This window comes from Cladophialophora bantiana (assembly GCF_000835475.1).
Source record: "Cladophialophora bantiana CBS 173.52 unplaced genomic scaffold supercont1.9, whole genome shotgun sequence".
Taxonomy (NCBI): Eukaryota; Fungi; Ascomycota; class Eurotiomycetes; order Chaetothyriales; family Herpotrichiellaceae; genus Cladophialophora; species Cladophialophora bantiana.
Genome location: NW_015971583.1, coordinates 531,590 through 545,310, shown reverse-complemented (window position 1 = coordinate 545,310; position 13,721 = coordinate 531,590). Strand labels below are relative to the sequence as shown.

At 52.6% G+C, this 13,721-nt stretch overlaps 4 protein-coding genes across 4 annotated transcripts; 2 read left to right on the top strand and 2 right to left on the bottom strand.

Moving 5' to 3' along the window:
- Window positions 1–172: 172 nt before the first annotated feature.
- Window positions 173–2,290, bottom strand: Z519_06490 (uncharacterized protein; the record flags this gene model as incomplete). Its single annotated transcript, XM_016764230.1, has 5 exons — window positions 173–820; window positions 923–1,454; window positions 1,538–1,832; window positions 1,895–2,085; window positions 2,154–2,290. 5 exons carry the CDS (start codon window positions 2,288–2,290, stop codon window positions 173–175), a joined length of 1,803 nt encoding a protein of 600 aa, XP_016619312.1.
- An 861-nt stretch (window positions 2,291–3,151) lies between these two features.
- On the bottom strand, window positions 3,152–3,724 carry Z519_06489 (uncharacterized protein; the record flags this gene model as incomplete). The annotated part of the gene is made up of 1 exon (XM_016764229.1): window positions 3,152–3,724. The coding sequence occupies one exon, from the start codon at window positions 3,722–3,724 to the stop codon at window positions 3,152–3,154; it is 573 nt and encodes a 190-aa protein (XP_016619311.1).
- A 3,695-nt stretch (window positions 3,725–7,419) lies between these two features.
- On the top strand, window positions 7,420–9,263 carry Z519_06488 (uncharacterized protein; the record flags this gene model as incomplete). The annotated part of the gene is made up of 2 exons (XM_016764228.1): window positions 7,420–7,604; window positions 7,703–9,263. 2 exons carry the CDS (start codon window positions 7,420–7,422, stop codon window positions 9,261–9,263), a joined length of 1,746 nt encoding a protein of 581 aa, XP_016619310.1.
- A 1,501-nt stretch (window positions 9,264–10,764) lies between these two features.
- Window positions 10,765–12,355, top strand: Z519_06487 (uncharacterized protein; the record flags this gene model as incomplete). Its single annotated transcript, XM_016764227.1, has 6 exons — window positions 10,765–10,869; window positions 10,925–10,999; window positions 11,051–11,286; window positions 11,350–11,794; window positions 11,864–12,148; window positions 12,248–12,355. 6 exons carry the CDS (start codon window positions 10,765–10,767, stop codon window positions 12,353–12,355), a joined length of 1,254 nt encoding a protein of 417 aa, XP_016619309.1.
- Between the last annotated feature and the right edge of the window lie 1,366 nt (window positions 12,356–13,721).

Below are 13,721 nucleotides of genomic sequence, written 5' to 3'. Positions count from 1 at the left end.
CTCAGATGGTGATATCTGATATATTTTTTTCACTAGTCCTTTTAGGTACGCCGACTGGTCCTATTAGTTACTACGTTGAAAATCTTGATCTGAATTAAGATTGGTTAAGTCGTCCCTCTCCCCATAGCTCCCATATCCCATCTCCTATTTCCCACCTTAACGTGGCTTAGCTTCACCCTGGCACCGTGGCCGGCCAGGGATCCAAAAAGCCGAGACCCACCCTAGGACTCGTGGCGAAGAGCGAAAAGTCCATGGCCTGGCCGTTGGGGAAGAGATCGAGCATTTCGGGGTCGTGGAAGGGGCGGAAGAAGTCCAGGCACGGGAACTCGAGCCCTGGTGTTTGCTCGATGATCGGCAGCGGTGGTGGTGCGTATGGTGACGACAACGGTAATGGTACTTGCAATGGTAGCGAGACTCCAGGGATCGGGGGCCGCGGTTGGTTTTGTTGGGCGAGAGGCGCGGCCGGTTGTTCGGCGAGGAGCGAGAGCGTTGATGGAGACCGAGGCTCGAAGAGCTCTCTCCTCTGGGGAATCTCGACTGCTGATGGAGAAGGGTCTATGAGCGACTCACCACCTCTCCCTCCTTCCACTTCTCCTTCTTGTTCAGCCCCAAGGTCCGCGACCTCTTCGCCCGGCCGGGGGAGAACATTGCCGTTCCTCCACAGGATGCGGTTGTGTCCGAGGATGGACTCTCTGGCGTGGACCGCGGTGGTGCCGCGGAAGCTCATCAGCTTCTTCGAATCAAGGATCAACTTGGGCTCGCCTTCGAGAATGACAGGGCTCTTGGCGTGGATCTGGTAGATGTAGCGCACGTGGCTCTCCTATGTATTTTCAAGCGATGGTTGTCAGTTCAGCTGGTCCGTCAGGTCCACACAACGGCATTCCGTCCAGGCATACAACCAAATGAGGGCAGCAGGACACACCAACAAGGCGGCGAACTTCCAATACTTTGCCAGAGTATAGATCATCTTGACGTTCGCCCTGACGTTCTCGTACGCTCTCTGCTTAACGGCTGGCTCGGTGGACCACATGAAGGGGATCTGTATGGCTGCGCCACAGTACGCTGCATAGGCGACGAAACTCGGTATTGCGCTGAGCCGAGCAAAGTTCGACAGGACGGCATCGACGAGGGCCGAGGCAGCACAGGCGTGGTCGTAGGCCACCTGCGCAGACATCTGTCTTGCCGCGGACCATGTCTCATCTGCTGCACTCCAGCAAAACAGAGGCACGACCGAAGCATGGAGAGCGCAAAGACACTGGTGGTGCACAACGTGGAGGAGTAACAGGTTGGGAAGAGCCTCGTCGGGCACCTCTGGAACAATGTCAACCGTCAGCTGAAGCGAGCTCGGAAGCTTGGTCCACCAATTTGATATCCGATCATCGAGCGCGTAGATGGCGTGAAGTCTCTCGCTGATGCTGGACTCTGGAGATTTGACCAGAGCATTCACCTCGCACCTCGAGTGGAGAGTTAGCGCAGGCTGCAAACTTGTTGTGCGCAGTTTGCAGGGTTTCGTGCATATTTGGAGGATGTTTCTCACCAGAAGGTCAAGGCTTTGATCAGTTCTCCAAAGATACTGCCATTGCTGTTCCCTGACTTCAAACATACTCTGGGGTGGATGGCGGTGCCCACGTTGAAATCCTCCTCTGGCCACGGTAACGTGAGCTTCAGAGTATTTTCAGCAGATGTCAACACAGCGCACGTTTCGATGGCATGGCAATGCATGAGATAACAAGCCCAGAACCGACGGCGACGTATTTCCGACTCCCACAAGTCTTCTCTGCCCGGCATATCGGTTCCGAGCCCGAGAAGATGGGCGATCTGTGCAGCACTGCCTGTCTCCTGGAGTTAGCCGAGATCAAACATGGTCCAAGGTGAACGTTGTTTTTGCTCAAACCTTTGTGAATTGCAGATCTCCGCCATGAGCCCTGACTGTACCAGAAGAGTGCAAGATTCATGAACGTCACAATGTGCTCTTCGGTCGGATTCTCGACTTCTTGAAACGCAAGCTTGCCTGCTTGGCCTGCCCACTCCCTGCTGAAATCGTGGTTGCAAAGGACTGACCGGTCATTTGGATCCCGATAAAAACTAGAGGTTCAAGGATCAGAAAAATGCTCCCGCAGTATCATAATAGATGGGGGATCCTCTTGTCCCACTTTAAAGCCCAAGCGCAAACACTGAGGACGACATGAGGACGAGCAGTACCCGCTGCTATTGCTTCGAGGAACAGTCTCTTGTGCAGCAAAAGAGAGGCGTTGTACACATTGGCGTAGTAGACGTCGACGAGACTCATGATGAGGGTCATGGGAATGCCGACATAGGAGCTTTGAACCAGCGGAAGACTCGGTCTCACCGCTGTAGGCCTACAGCATGTCGGCCCCGGTGTTTTCGTTCCATCCTGGGCCGCAAAACTGGGAGTTCTAGCCGTCTTAGAGCAAGATGGAGACAGCGACGACGAATGCAATGGATCGGTACTCTCTGCATGTGAGGTCGCTTTCGGCCTCCGTCGCTCCTCGCCCGTTTTGTAAAGACAGACGTGGTTCGACTTCAGGCATCTTTTGCAAGTCGGCTTCTCGCCCGAGCAGCGGACCTATAAACAAACATGGAACGTCAAGACGACTCGGCCAGACAAGACGGCGACGTGCTTGTTGATCTGCGATACCTTTTGGTTCTTGCATCGGCTGCAGGCTTTCCTTGGTCGACCTGCTCCGGCCAACATGAGGACTAGCCGTCGAAGAAACGGGTCCCTTCTGTTGATTATCCGACAAAGATCACAATTACAAGTTCCCCGTAGCCTCTTCACAGATGAGGCGCAGTTATGTGAATGCTGGAGACCCCGTGGCGATGGCTCGGGAAATGGAGAAAGGGAGGAGGCGTGGAGGGTCGGGAAATCACTTGACCTATGCGCACCCCGTTCGAAGTGCCTTGCCGGTTTCCTCGGTTGGATGAGTAAGACCTAGGAGTCATCGCTTCTGGGCATAATCAAGAGCAAGCTCACTTGAGTAGTGAGAGCGGTTGTGACATGGGCGAATTGTCAAGCAGGAAACGATCCTGTTACAGATGTCCATGTCGCTCTACACAAAACGGAGCCTGAGATCCAAGGAAATGATTTCGTTTGGTTCTGGCCAGCGAGCGCCGGGACATGCAGCACGGCTCAATCATCGTTGCCACTTCGCGGAATATCTTTTCCTCCTTCCCCAAGCTCTTCATGGAGCCTTTCTCCCCCAACAAGCACCGGCTGACAGTCCTGCAAGACGAACAACATCCTCGTCCAGTCTGTCTTGCTGGGATTTCTCCACGCGTGATTCGTCCCTCGCTGTACAGCAATGTCCCCACGCTTCAAAAGAGTCACACTGCCGTCGTCCAGCTCCATTTCGATGGTTCCCTCCAATACCACTCCGTAGTCCAGGCTTTGCGTGCGATGCATCAATGGAGTGCCGCCCGGACCAAAATCAACGATACGGCAGACTGTCCCGCCTTTCTTGACGAGTCCGAGCTTACCGCTGGACATGGTCGCTTTGTGGGAATCAATGTCGGCATCCCCATTCAGCGAGGCCGGAAAGGATGAGGTGGTATATATTACATTGAACCCCACGGCTCTTTCGGGGAACCAAGCCCATTGATTCTGAGATGAAGAGTAGAGTGTAGCTTTGCCAGAGGAGTTGTGGGTTGTTATATGAACTGTTGGGTCTGGGAGACCAGAGGGAAGTTGTTCCGTGGAGGCCATTGTGATTTTCTAGTTCTAAGTGTTGAATTGGGGTTGAGGCTTTGGGTGAAGTGGAGGGAGTTTGTTCAGAGAAGGTCAGTAAAGAGCTGATATGGAGAGGCCGCGATATGATTATGATTAATCAAGATGGGCATGCTCGTCTCAGACCTCGGTCCCAAATGATACAATTCATACTCATCTGACCTGATTTGTGGATGAGGTTGTCCTGGAAGGGTTTGCTGCTGCTCGGGAAAAGCAGTATTGTTGTCCTCCACATAAAGAGAGTATCGGAAAATGGTCGGATTGGCGCATCTTATCCAGTTTCGATCGAGTTACCCATTCGAACCTTGACGACTCGGGTAGGAATTGAGAAAGCAACATCTGACAGAATCATGTTTCTTCAAGATGATTGTTCACATTGCACCATCAACGGCGATATTGCTCACCCTTTCAACCGCCACAGTAGCGGAAATTATTGTTTCAGGTTGCGGAAATCCTACATTCTTAAAGCAGAATTCCTTTCTCTCCTGTGTACTCATAAGGTGACAGTCAACCTTAACAAAAACTGTGTTCTCTCTTTTGGGCCAGGTGACGGCCAGGAAGGATCTCAATCAAGTCACAATCAGGAGAGAATGGGTCGTCATGGAAATGAGACTGGGAACCAATTTGGCATGTGGGGTCGAGTTTGTGTTGATGGTGCCTGGCTCGCTGGGGCACATTCAACGGTCGGGAGAAGTGTGACCGCTGTCTCATATAAGCAGTTTCATGCGTGTCTCGTCCGAGAAAACTGGGGTTACTTATCAACCAGTTAGGACCTCTGGACCTCGAGGGATGAACAATCGAGGGTCTGAAGCAGGAGAAGAAAAATTTTCAGGAACTCCGGGGTGATTGCCTATTCCAGGGGAGCACTTCCGATCCATTTCTGATTAGGTGGTTTAAGTGGACACCATTATCACAACGTGGGTTTCAAATACACCCTGCATGTCGGTAAAGGGAAGAGAGCCCCTTCCCACTAGCCTCTCCATGACAGAGAAAGCGAAAGGGGAAGAGGAGAGACAAGAAAATTTGAGCCGTACCGCCAAGACTCCTTTCGTCATCCGGGATTCGCATGATCATTTTTCCGCACGCATGTCCGCAGCCCTCACCTTTTACTCCATTCTAACAAGCGCAACGCACGAGCCAGCAGGAAAAGCACAGTGCAGGTAGAGTAGTTAGCAAAGCCTTGGCAACAGTCAGAGGCGGAAGTGTGTGGTTCGCGGCAGTTGAGAAAAGCATGGTTGACGTGATATCGTGATCGTATCGGTCGACAGCCGAGTCGACAGTGACAATGATGACATGGTGAAGGAGGATAAGTTGACCAGCCATCCGGCACCAGATGAGACGGGTGGCGCACTTTCCCTGGACCAGTTAGCTACCGGGATAGGACAGAAGCAAGGGATTTGATCGGAGGCCGTATTCATGGCCTAAGCCCTACCCCTTTCCTGTTTGCAAGCGGTCTGTGACAAAGAACACTAAGGATGGGCGGATTGATGGAGCTTCTCCGGGCCGGTCAGATGCAGCACTGACAAAGACAGTGATCAGGGGCGCGAATCACAATAGGCGCGAAGATGGACGGCTTAGGAAAGTGCTTGATAGCCCAGGAGAGGAAGATTGATGAGACGGTCAGTAGTAGTAGCTGGTGGTGGCAGGAATGGATGGGCTGACAGGACGGAGTAAGGACGGAGAACTGGGTCATGTCAATAGCAGTCTCTCTGAAGATGGGTACATACGCGGTACAGGAGGAGGAATAATGGTGCCTTATGCAAGGCCAAGGTTGTATGCATTACTCAGTCTTCATCATCCAGCCCAGGTCCATATTGGCCACCCGCGTAAATGCACGATGGGCGATGGCGGCAATGCGACGGTTGATCTCTGACGCAACTAGACAGAGCTGAACGAAAAAGGTACTTTTGTAGTGTTGCTTGTTGCCACAACCACAAGTCACAACCACTAACGCTTTGGTGCCACCCGCCCCAGGGAGGTACCATGCAAGCTGGATTAAAAATAAGTCGCTGCGAATACTGTGGAACAGGAGGAGTTCGTAGGAATGAGGATGCCGTGTCCCTTGGAAACAGTGGGCTCTCTGTTCTGTCATTCACCCCCACGGTTTATTATGTTCCACGGCTGACACTTTGACGGTGTTGAGCACGTCTGAGGTACATATTCCGTGACAGACAGTACCACTTAGTTTTGTACCCTGCCTACAAGCACATGGTCCATAGCGACCGGTCACTGTCGGTGCCAAAGCGGCGAGAATTCATGTTCTTTTGCTGTTGCAAGGTACGCGGAGACCGACTTGGGGCTCCGTATTGGGTATTGGATTGCGTGTCTCCTTGTTCCTGGTCCTCGCATGCGCCACTCACTCATGCGCTCACCCATTGACCACCCATTCATCTTCCACTCACCACCCACTCACCTCGACAACTCTCACACACACTTTTACATAGTCCTCTCGCGCTCTCTCGCGTCTCCGTCCTCTCCAGTCTCCAGTCTCCCCCTCTCTCGCTCCCTCGCTCCCTCGCACTCTCTCACAAACCTCGCCCACTTTCTCTTCTAGGCGATTTGTGTTCAAGTGAGCATTTGCTTGCTTTTGACGGGGAGGCGAGGCGGAAACCCCACCCTACTTCCTCCGTACGAGTACGGTACATCCCTGGTGCTTCACCAACCCGCCATAGCCAAGTCCCATTGGTCCCTCAACCCTCTGGCCCTCAGTCACTCAGTCCCTCCTGACCTGTGATCTGGCTGTTGCTAAGAAAAAGGACAAGCTGCGACAAGCCGGGCCAAGCTGGGAAAGTTACGGTGCTACGTTCATACTTAGGCACTAGGGATTGGGTACTGTACATGACTCGACTCCCACGGCCCCCCCCACCATCTTTTGCTTGTTAGGATCATTCAGGCACGCCTCCTCCCCCTCCCCAGTCCCCTAAACATGGCTAAGACGCTGACCCTGGATCCAGGCAAACCAGACCCTTTCGTTCAAAGCCACCCCAGCTTGCATCAACTGCCCGTTAGCACTATCCTGCACTACTTACCTAAGTACCTACCTGGTACTCCCGAACCCTGGAAGTCCTTCCAGAACATCCACCTAGCCAAGAGGCCCTCCAGTGTCCACCTTCAACCACGCAGCTGCCCACAGGCACCAAGCTAAACCCGATTCCCAGACAGCCAAGCAGTTTAAAAAGGACAAAGGACGGACGAGCAGCACAGCCAAAACCAACCCCTCTCCCCGGTGACTTCCAGGCAATTCGTCAAGGCGACTCAAACTCGCAAGTTTAAACTTTTTTAACTACTCACCATCAACTTCTCTTCCTGGTGGCTTGGTGGATGGAACTTCAACCTCGCCTCTCTCTCAACCTCCAACTCTTGGGCCTCGATTACTTTGGATTTCAGCCTCACCTTCTCTCTCGACTCTTCACCGGTTCTATCGCCCGACGCATGACTGGCAGCTCTTGGGCATCTCCCAAGTGGCTCTCTATCCATCAGCCTTCATACGCGTTGCAGGTTTCGGCCAACCACCGTTCACGCCTGCACAGCCCCCCTCCAAACAGCCGTCGACCGGAGACATCCCTATCATCCCAAAATGCCTTGTCCATCAAATCACTCGATATAATGCACTGATTATTATTTTCGCCCATTTTGCCAAATCGCCCTTGACAGTTAAAATCCACTTTTCCGTCATGGCTTCTGCCGACGGCTCGCCTGTCGATCGCAAAAGCAAAATCTCAAAGCGTTCCTCCAATTCATACACCTCGGAAGAGTGGCGGAGGCACCGACCTTTAATAACCCAGTTATACTTCGAGGAAGGCCGGACCCTTAAGGACGTGGCTGAATACTTGAAGAGGGAATATGACTTTGCTCCCACGTAGGTACCCCTTTTACCTTCTTGTGTTGGTTTTTCTTTTTATACCTGTCTCCTTCTTCGTCTTCTTTTCAGCGCTCTAACTGCTTCCGATCCGAAAGTGAGCGCATGTATAAAAGTCGACTCCATACATGGGGCCTGGATAAGAAAAAGAAGGAGCACGAAATGCTCGATCTGGTTCGCCAAGGCCTCCAACAAAAGGGCGACGACAAGGACAAAGTCTTCTTGGTGAGAGGACGGCAAGTGACCCTCGCTGACGCCTTGCACTACTTCAACCGCAAGGGTATCAAAGACCCATCAAGCCTCCTGGAGCCTCAGAGATCAGTATCTGGCGACCTGTCATCTCCCGAAGATGCCGACGTCAAGACGCCTCTGTCATCCAACGACGACGTGGTCAACGCCACCCAGGATGCATCCGACTTTGAAATGACCAGAAGTCCCATGGAAATGAGCGAACAAGAAAAGCCCACACTGGCCTTGAGATTGAGGGCTTCCGACGTCGCCGCCGATCACCTAGCGGCTTTACAGCAAGTCTTGAATATACCCGAGCTCCCGCCAATGCCTCCATTCCGAACGCTTTCTGTCGAGTCATCAGTCGCACAAGTCACCGTTTCGGCCGAAGACCAACGATATCAGGACATCATCTTTCAAAACATGCAAAACCATTACATGAACTTGTTCACGGCGCGAAATCTCTCCATCCGCAACACGACCGGGACGTGGACTGCTACGTCGGACGATGCTCTGGCTGATAGGTTTTACTATTCCATGTACCATGGCTATTCATTTCTATGGAATGGCCAGCGAGATCGCGCGTTTGACAATTTTTACAAAGCTTTTGCGCTCATCGAAGGCCTTCTGAAGGATGACCACGTGGGATTCATGATCTACATCTTTGACCTGATCATCCGACATGATGGGACCGGTTATGAAGAACCGTTACTCATGCTTTTACAACACCTGGCCGACATGGCCAAAACCGTCTTCGAGTCTGAAGAGCACCCTATCTATATGATTGCCATACACATGCACGATGCCACAGCATCGCGAGCCTGGTTGGCCGAGTCCACCTTGCGCAGGCTCCTCGACTTCTTTCAAGATAGTATAGGGTACTTTCATCCCGAGACCATCGCCTTACTCCAGACCTTTGCAAGTGGTCTTTTAAATCGAGAACATTTTGCCGAGGCCGCCGTCCGATTCCAGCAGCTGGTTGATGCTTTTGAAACCACAGTGAACAAACGATGCTACGAGGCCTGTTACGCCTTGCGGTCGACTTCTGAAGCCTATTTCCACATGAATGAATATATGCAGGCGCTTCAAGCCATCAAGGCGGCACTGGACCGATCACAGACCTTACCACGACCAGAGGAACGCGAGATCTACGTCCGGTGTTTAAGAGGGCTGGCCGAGATCTCGAATAAGATTGGCCGAAAAGAAGAAGCCAACGAGACGATGCAACATGTGGTTGACGTTTGTCGGGATGCATTCGGACCTGAACACCCATTTACGAATCGTGCCAGGATGCACCTCAAAACAATTCTCAAAGGCGACGCAACGAGCGATTCTGCGATCCCACCGATGGTTTACCGGTTGGGCCGGGGAGGCAACGCCGCCAAATATATTTGGATTTCTCGAACGAGTCCTACCCGACTGCAGGCTTAACGCGGACGAGAAACTTGGATTCCAAGAGGAAACAAAAGCAAAAACAAGGACACGACTGTTACGAATTTTCATGAGGGTGTCGACAGGATGATTACGCTGTCGACCTCGACTGGTTTACATACCCTTGTATCGGTTGCATTGGTTTTGGGTAGAAAGGGGGATCCCCAGTCGGGCCCCGTTCGGGATTTGGGTGTTCACAGCACATGACTGCATGGTTTTGGGAAGGTTTTTTTTTTTTTGACTACGGTCTCTGTCTAGCTGGATACTTTGGCGATGCGGCGGGCTGTGTGTTTCTTGCGTGATGGTATACGAAGTATATGCGCGGCCGTTGCAAGTTGGGTTGCTTGGTGGCGACGATGGGTCATCTCCTGCACTCCGAGAATGCATGGAGTCCAGACATGCGACCTAGCGTTGAATGCGTACGACGACCGGATCGAGTGTCCTTTCGAAACACCGGACGTGCTCACATTGCTCGGTGCAGACTTTGGAACGGCAGCGCCACAAGGCGTGCGATATTATCCAGAGGGGACGACTGTCTGGGCCAGATTGAGATGGGTCATTTGGTTAGATGGCGGACTGTGAGTGGCGGGCCGTCAGTCCAAAGCCCGGGCCTAAACCGAGAGACTTTGGAAGCCTGATTACAGCATTGTGCGTCGTGTTCTCGCGGAACCTTGTTGCTCATATCAGTCGGAGGACTAAGACGACCTGAATTTAGCAGCAGGTGCAGCACCTGATGCCTCAAAACGTCTTAGTGGCCTCTGAAATGTTTCCGGGGGGAGCCTGGGGAGCCTAGGGAGCCCAAAGGAGCCTCAAGCTCCCTCAGTTCCTCAGTCCCTCGGTCCCCTTGGGTGCCTCTTGTGTGGTTCTGGCCCCTGATCCATGGTCCCTGGGCTGTCCTAGGACCCTGGGACCCTGGGACCCCCAAATGTCTTCAACAGTTATACGTGCCCCTCCTTTATTTGTTCCTCCGTAGTAGGACTCGGTACTCCGAACTGCGTATTTTTCCCGCCAGGGACCCATCTCGCCATGCCTTTCTGCACCATGCACACGACTCACTCATCTGGCATCCCCGCAATGCTCGATGTCTCGACCCGAGTCGTGTCTTGTCCGTTCAGGGCACCCTACTCCGTAGCATTTAGCTCCTTGCTACGTGTTTGAACAAAATGGGTCAAAATCCGCCAAGTCAAGGGGCCTACCTATGGTTCTAGGACTCGTGCTGTGCGATATTAGCAGTTGAATCTCCTCTGCATTTGGGTTGTCCTCCCACTAGTGAGCGAACCATTAAAGCCCCTCGTCAGCCACACTAACCGTCGTACAACAAGAGGAACCAACCGGCACTCGGCTTCGGGTTTGTTTGGGCCGTGTTGTCGTTGCTGATCGTTTCCCTCACCGAGATTTCTGAAGATACCAGGAGAATATATTGCCAGCGCGGCCTGCCCTCACCGACAGAAGATACACTCTCAATTGCCTGTACATCGATTTCATCCCACCTCTGCACGCCATGGTGTCCGCATCGGAAAAATACTACATCAAAGACGCAATCGCGAAACCTGCAATCCACCACGAGTCGTATCAAAAACTATGGGAGACCAAATGGAAGGCACCTGTACGTCCAAGTTCTCAGTGAGACCGACTGGCAAAGACTGATCAATCATGGATAGTGCGCGATGGGTGTCTATCCATTCATGTTCGGCAGCATCAAAGACTTTGAGCCCATTGCGGAAGACATTATCAAGGTGCCCGTTGCAACTCCCTCTCCTCAATGCCTCCGCTGAGTCCCTCTGCAGAAAGGCTTGAAGGAACCCTACGACTGGGATGAGTACGCTCAGATGTATTTCCCCAAGGCTGAAGAACTCAGCAAAATGGCCGAAGAGGCGGAGAAGGCGGGTGAGAGAGAGAAGGCCTCGGAGTACTACCTGCGCAGCTCTGCCGTCTACCGTATCTCGCGTTTTCCTACCCCGCGGTCAGAGAAGCAAAAATATGCCTGGACAAAGGGGAAAGAGGTGTTCTACAAGGGTGCAGCGTCAGTGGTTTCTTCCAGTGCGCAGTTTGGTGGCAACGGCTGACCGAGAGTGAAACCACCCAGTCTGATGGAGCACCCGATTAAAGAAGTTCGAATCCCTCACAAGCATGCAATCCAGGGCGAAGGCGATGTCGTTCCGGTCAACTTCCTCGTCCCTCCGAATGCTTCCCCTCAGTCTCCCGCTCCTTGCGTCCTGATCATTACCGGACTCGACGGCTACCGAACCGAACTGGCAGTGTGGCAGCAGGGCTGGCTTCAAAAGGGGGTGGCCACCGTCATCGCCGAGATCCCAGGCACTGGCGACTCCCCGGCCCTTCGTCAAGATCCCACCAGCCCGGACCGTCAGTGGTCCAGCGTTCTAGACTGGATTGACACGCAAAAAGAGATCGACAACAAGAAAATCATTGTCTGGGGATTCTCAACAGGTGGATATTATGCACTCAGACTCGCCCACACGCACCATGACCGGGTCTTCGCTAGCATTAGCTTAGGCGGTGGATGCCACCATGTAGGTCACGGTGTTTCTATTTCCCCCGGTATTATCGCGGCCTTTGCGCGAGACTGACGTAGATTTCAGATGTTTGACAGGGAGTGGCTTGAAAACGTGAACAAGCTCGAGTATCCTTTCGATCTCGCCAACACCTTGACATACAAGTTCGGCTACCCCGACTTGGAATCCTTCATCCAAGACGCAGCCAAATTTTCGTTATTGAATGACGGCACGCTGGAGAAACCGTGTACCAAGGTACTGCTGGTCAACGGTAACGACGACGAAATCTTCCCAATTGATGACATGTTTGTTGCTCTGGAACACGGCGGACCGAAGCTGGCGAGAATGGTCAAGGGCAAGAAGCATATGGGAGTAAGTTGCCCCAGAGCACAGTGACAGCCTCTCCAAATGAAAGCCCCCCTTTTGGTCAAGGTATGTGCTTGATTGCTCGGAGCTGACGCAGGTGAACAGGAACCGGACAGTTTCTTCATCATCTTGAAGTGGATTTATGGAGTGCTTGGACTGGAAGGGAACATAATGGACCAAATGAAGCTGTTGCCCTCGCGCACGAAATATTAGCTGCGTTGCAACAAGGACATGGAATTCCATCTTCTTGCACCTATTTTCGGACGTGACATTTAGCGGGACACGCCAGTGGAGCTTTAGGTGGACCGAAGAGCATATAGAGCAGCATCGCGTGGACAGGAAATAGCAGAGGCGGAGCGAAAAGCAGTGTGTATAACTCTAGCATTACAGAACAGTTGTCGACAATAGCATTGCCATCTCTTGTGATCGGACGGGTATGGCCTCTTGAAGCTAGAAGCGAAACCAATGGTCGACCACTGCTGTTACAAGCACCAGGCTAGTTTTCGGCGCGATCTCTTGATTGGGGCTGGCTGCAGACGATGCTGATCAAAGCCTATCAGGGCACACCTGGGCGTACGAGGTACCCAGCGAGCTAGGCCCCTTACCACCCCTAACACCCCTTTCGGTGGCTGGTAATTGGGGCTCGTGCATGGGCGGGATCGTCGGGCTGCATTTTCTTCCAAGTTTGTTCATCCAACCAAGTACGACGGCAACGGCGACTGCGACAGCAGAGCGATCCTCTAGTAAATTGCCCGTTTGTCGACATCTTTAACTCTGTGCCACATCTCGCAAGGAGATTATTACTGACCTCTTCCTTCGCCCTGTCTGTTTTGTGTCTTGCAGTTAATCGACAAGGCCTGCTTGCTTGCTTGTTTGCGCTGTGAGAAGCTAGCTGGTTTCTATCTTTCTGGCGCCTTCGCATTGATTGACATGTTTATTGTTTCGCTCCCGCCCACGCGTCGGGACGCCGTGCTCGACTCGATTCTCCTCTACCAGCTGCAGAGAAATCATTACGCTCGCGTGCGCTCGCCTTCTTGCTTCTTTTTTCTCGCGCCGCGTTTTCGGTGGGGGGGAAAGAAAAAGGAAATAAAGGGAAAAGAGAAGGAAAAGTAAGTGAGGCTGGGGAGGTGTCATGAAGAATTTCGCATGCCGCTTTGCTGTGATGGCCACGGGATCAATGAGTCGAGGACTGGCATGTGCTTCTTTTGAGGGGGCATTGATTGCTTGTGATTTTCGGACATGGATGGATGGTTTGGGCAATGAGTATCTGGATACTACTATTGATAGTACTTACTGGGAGGTATTTCGGTATTGTGACAGACTCCAGTTTCTACGGTCAGCCATAGACACGTGACATGGGTTCTACGGTCGATCATGAACGCATGTCCAACTTGCCGAGTCCCTCGTCGCTTACAAACCTTGGTGGAACAAAAAGTGTTGGCGATGACGATGACGACCACGACGATGGTGCTTGACGGGGTATATATCTCCGATCCAAGTGGAGAGAGTACTCTGCTGGCTGGTTGACCGACTACCTGGTGACTAGGTCGAGGCCTTCTTCTATACGGCGCCTCAAAAG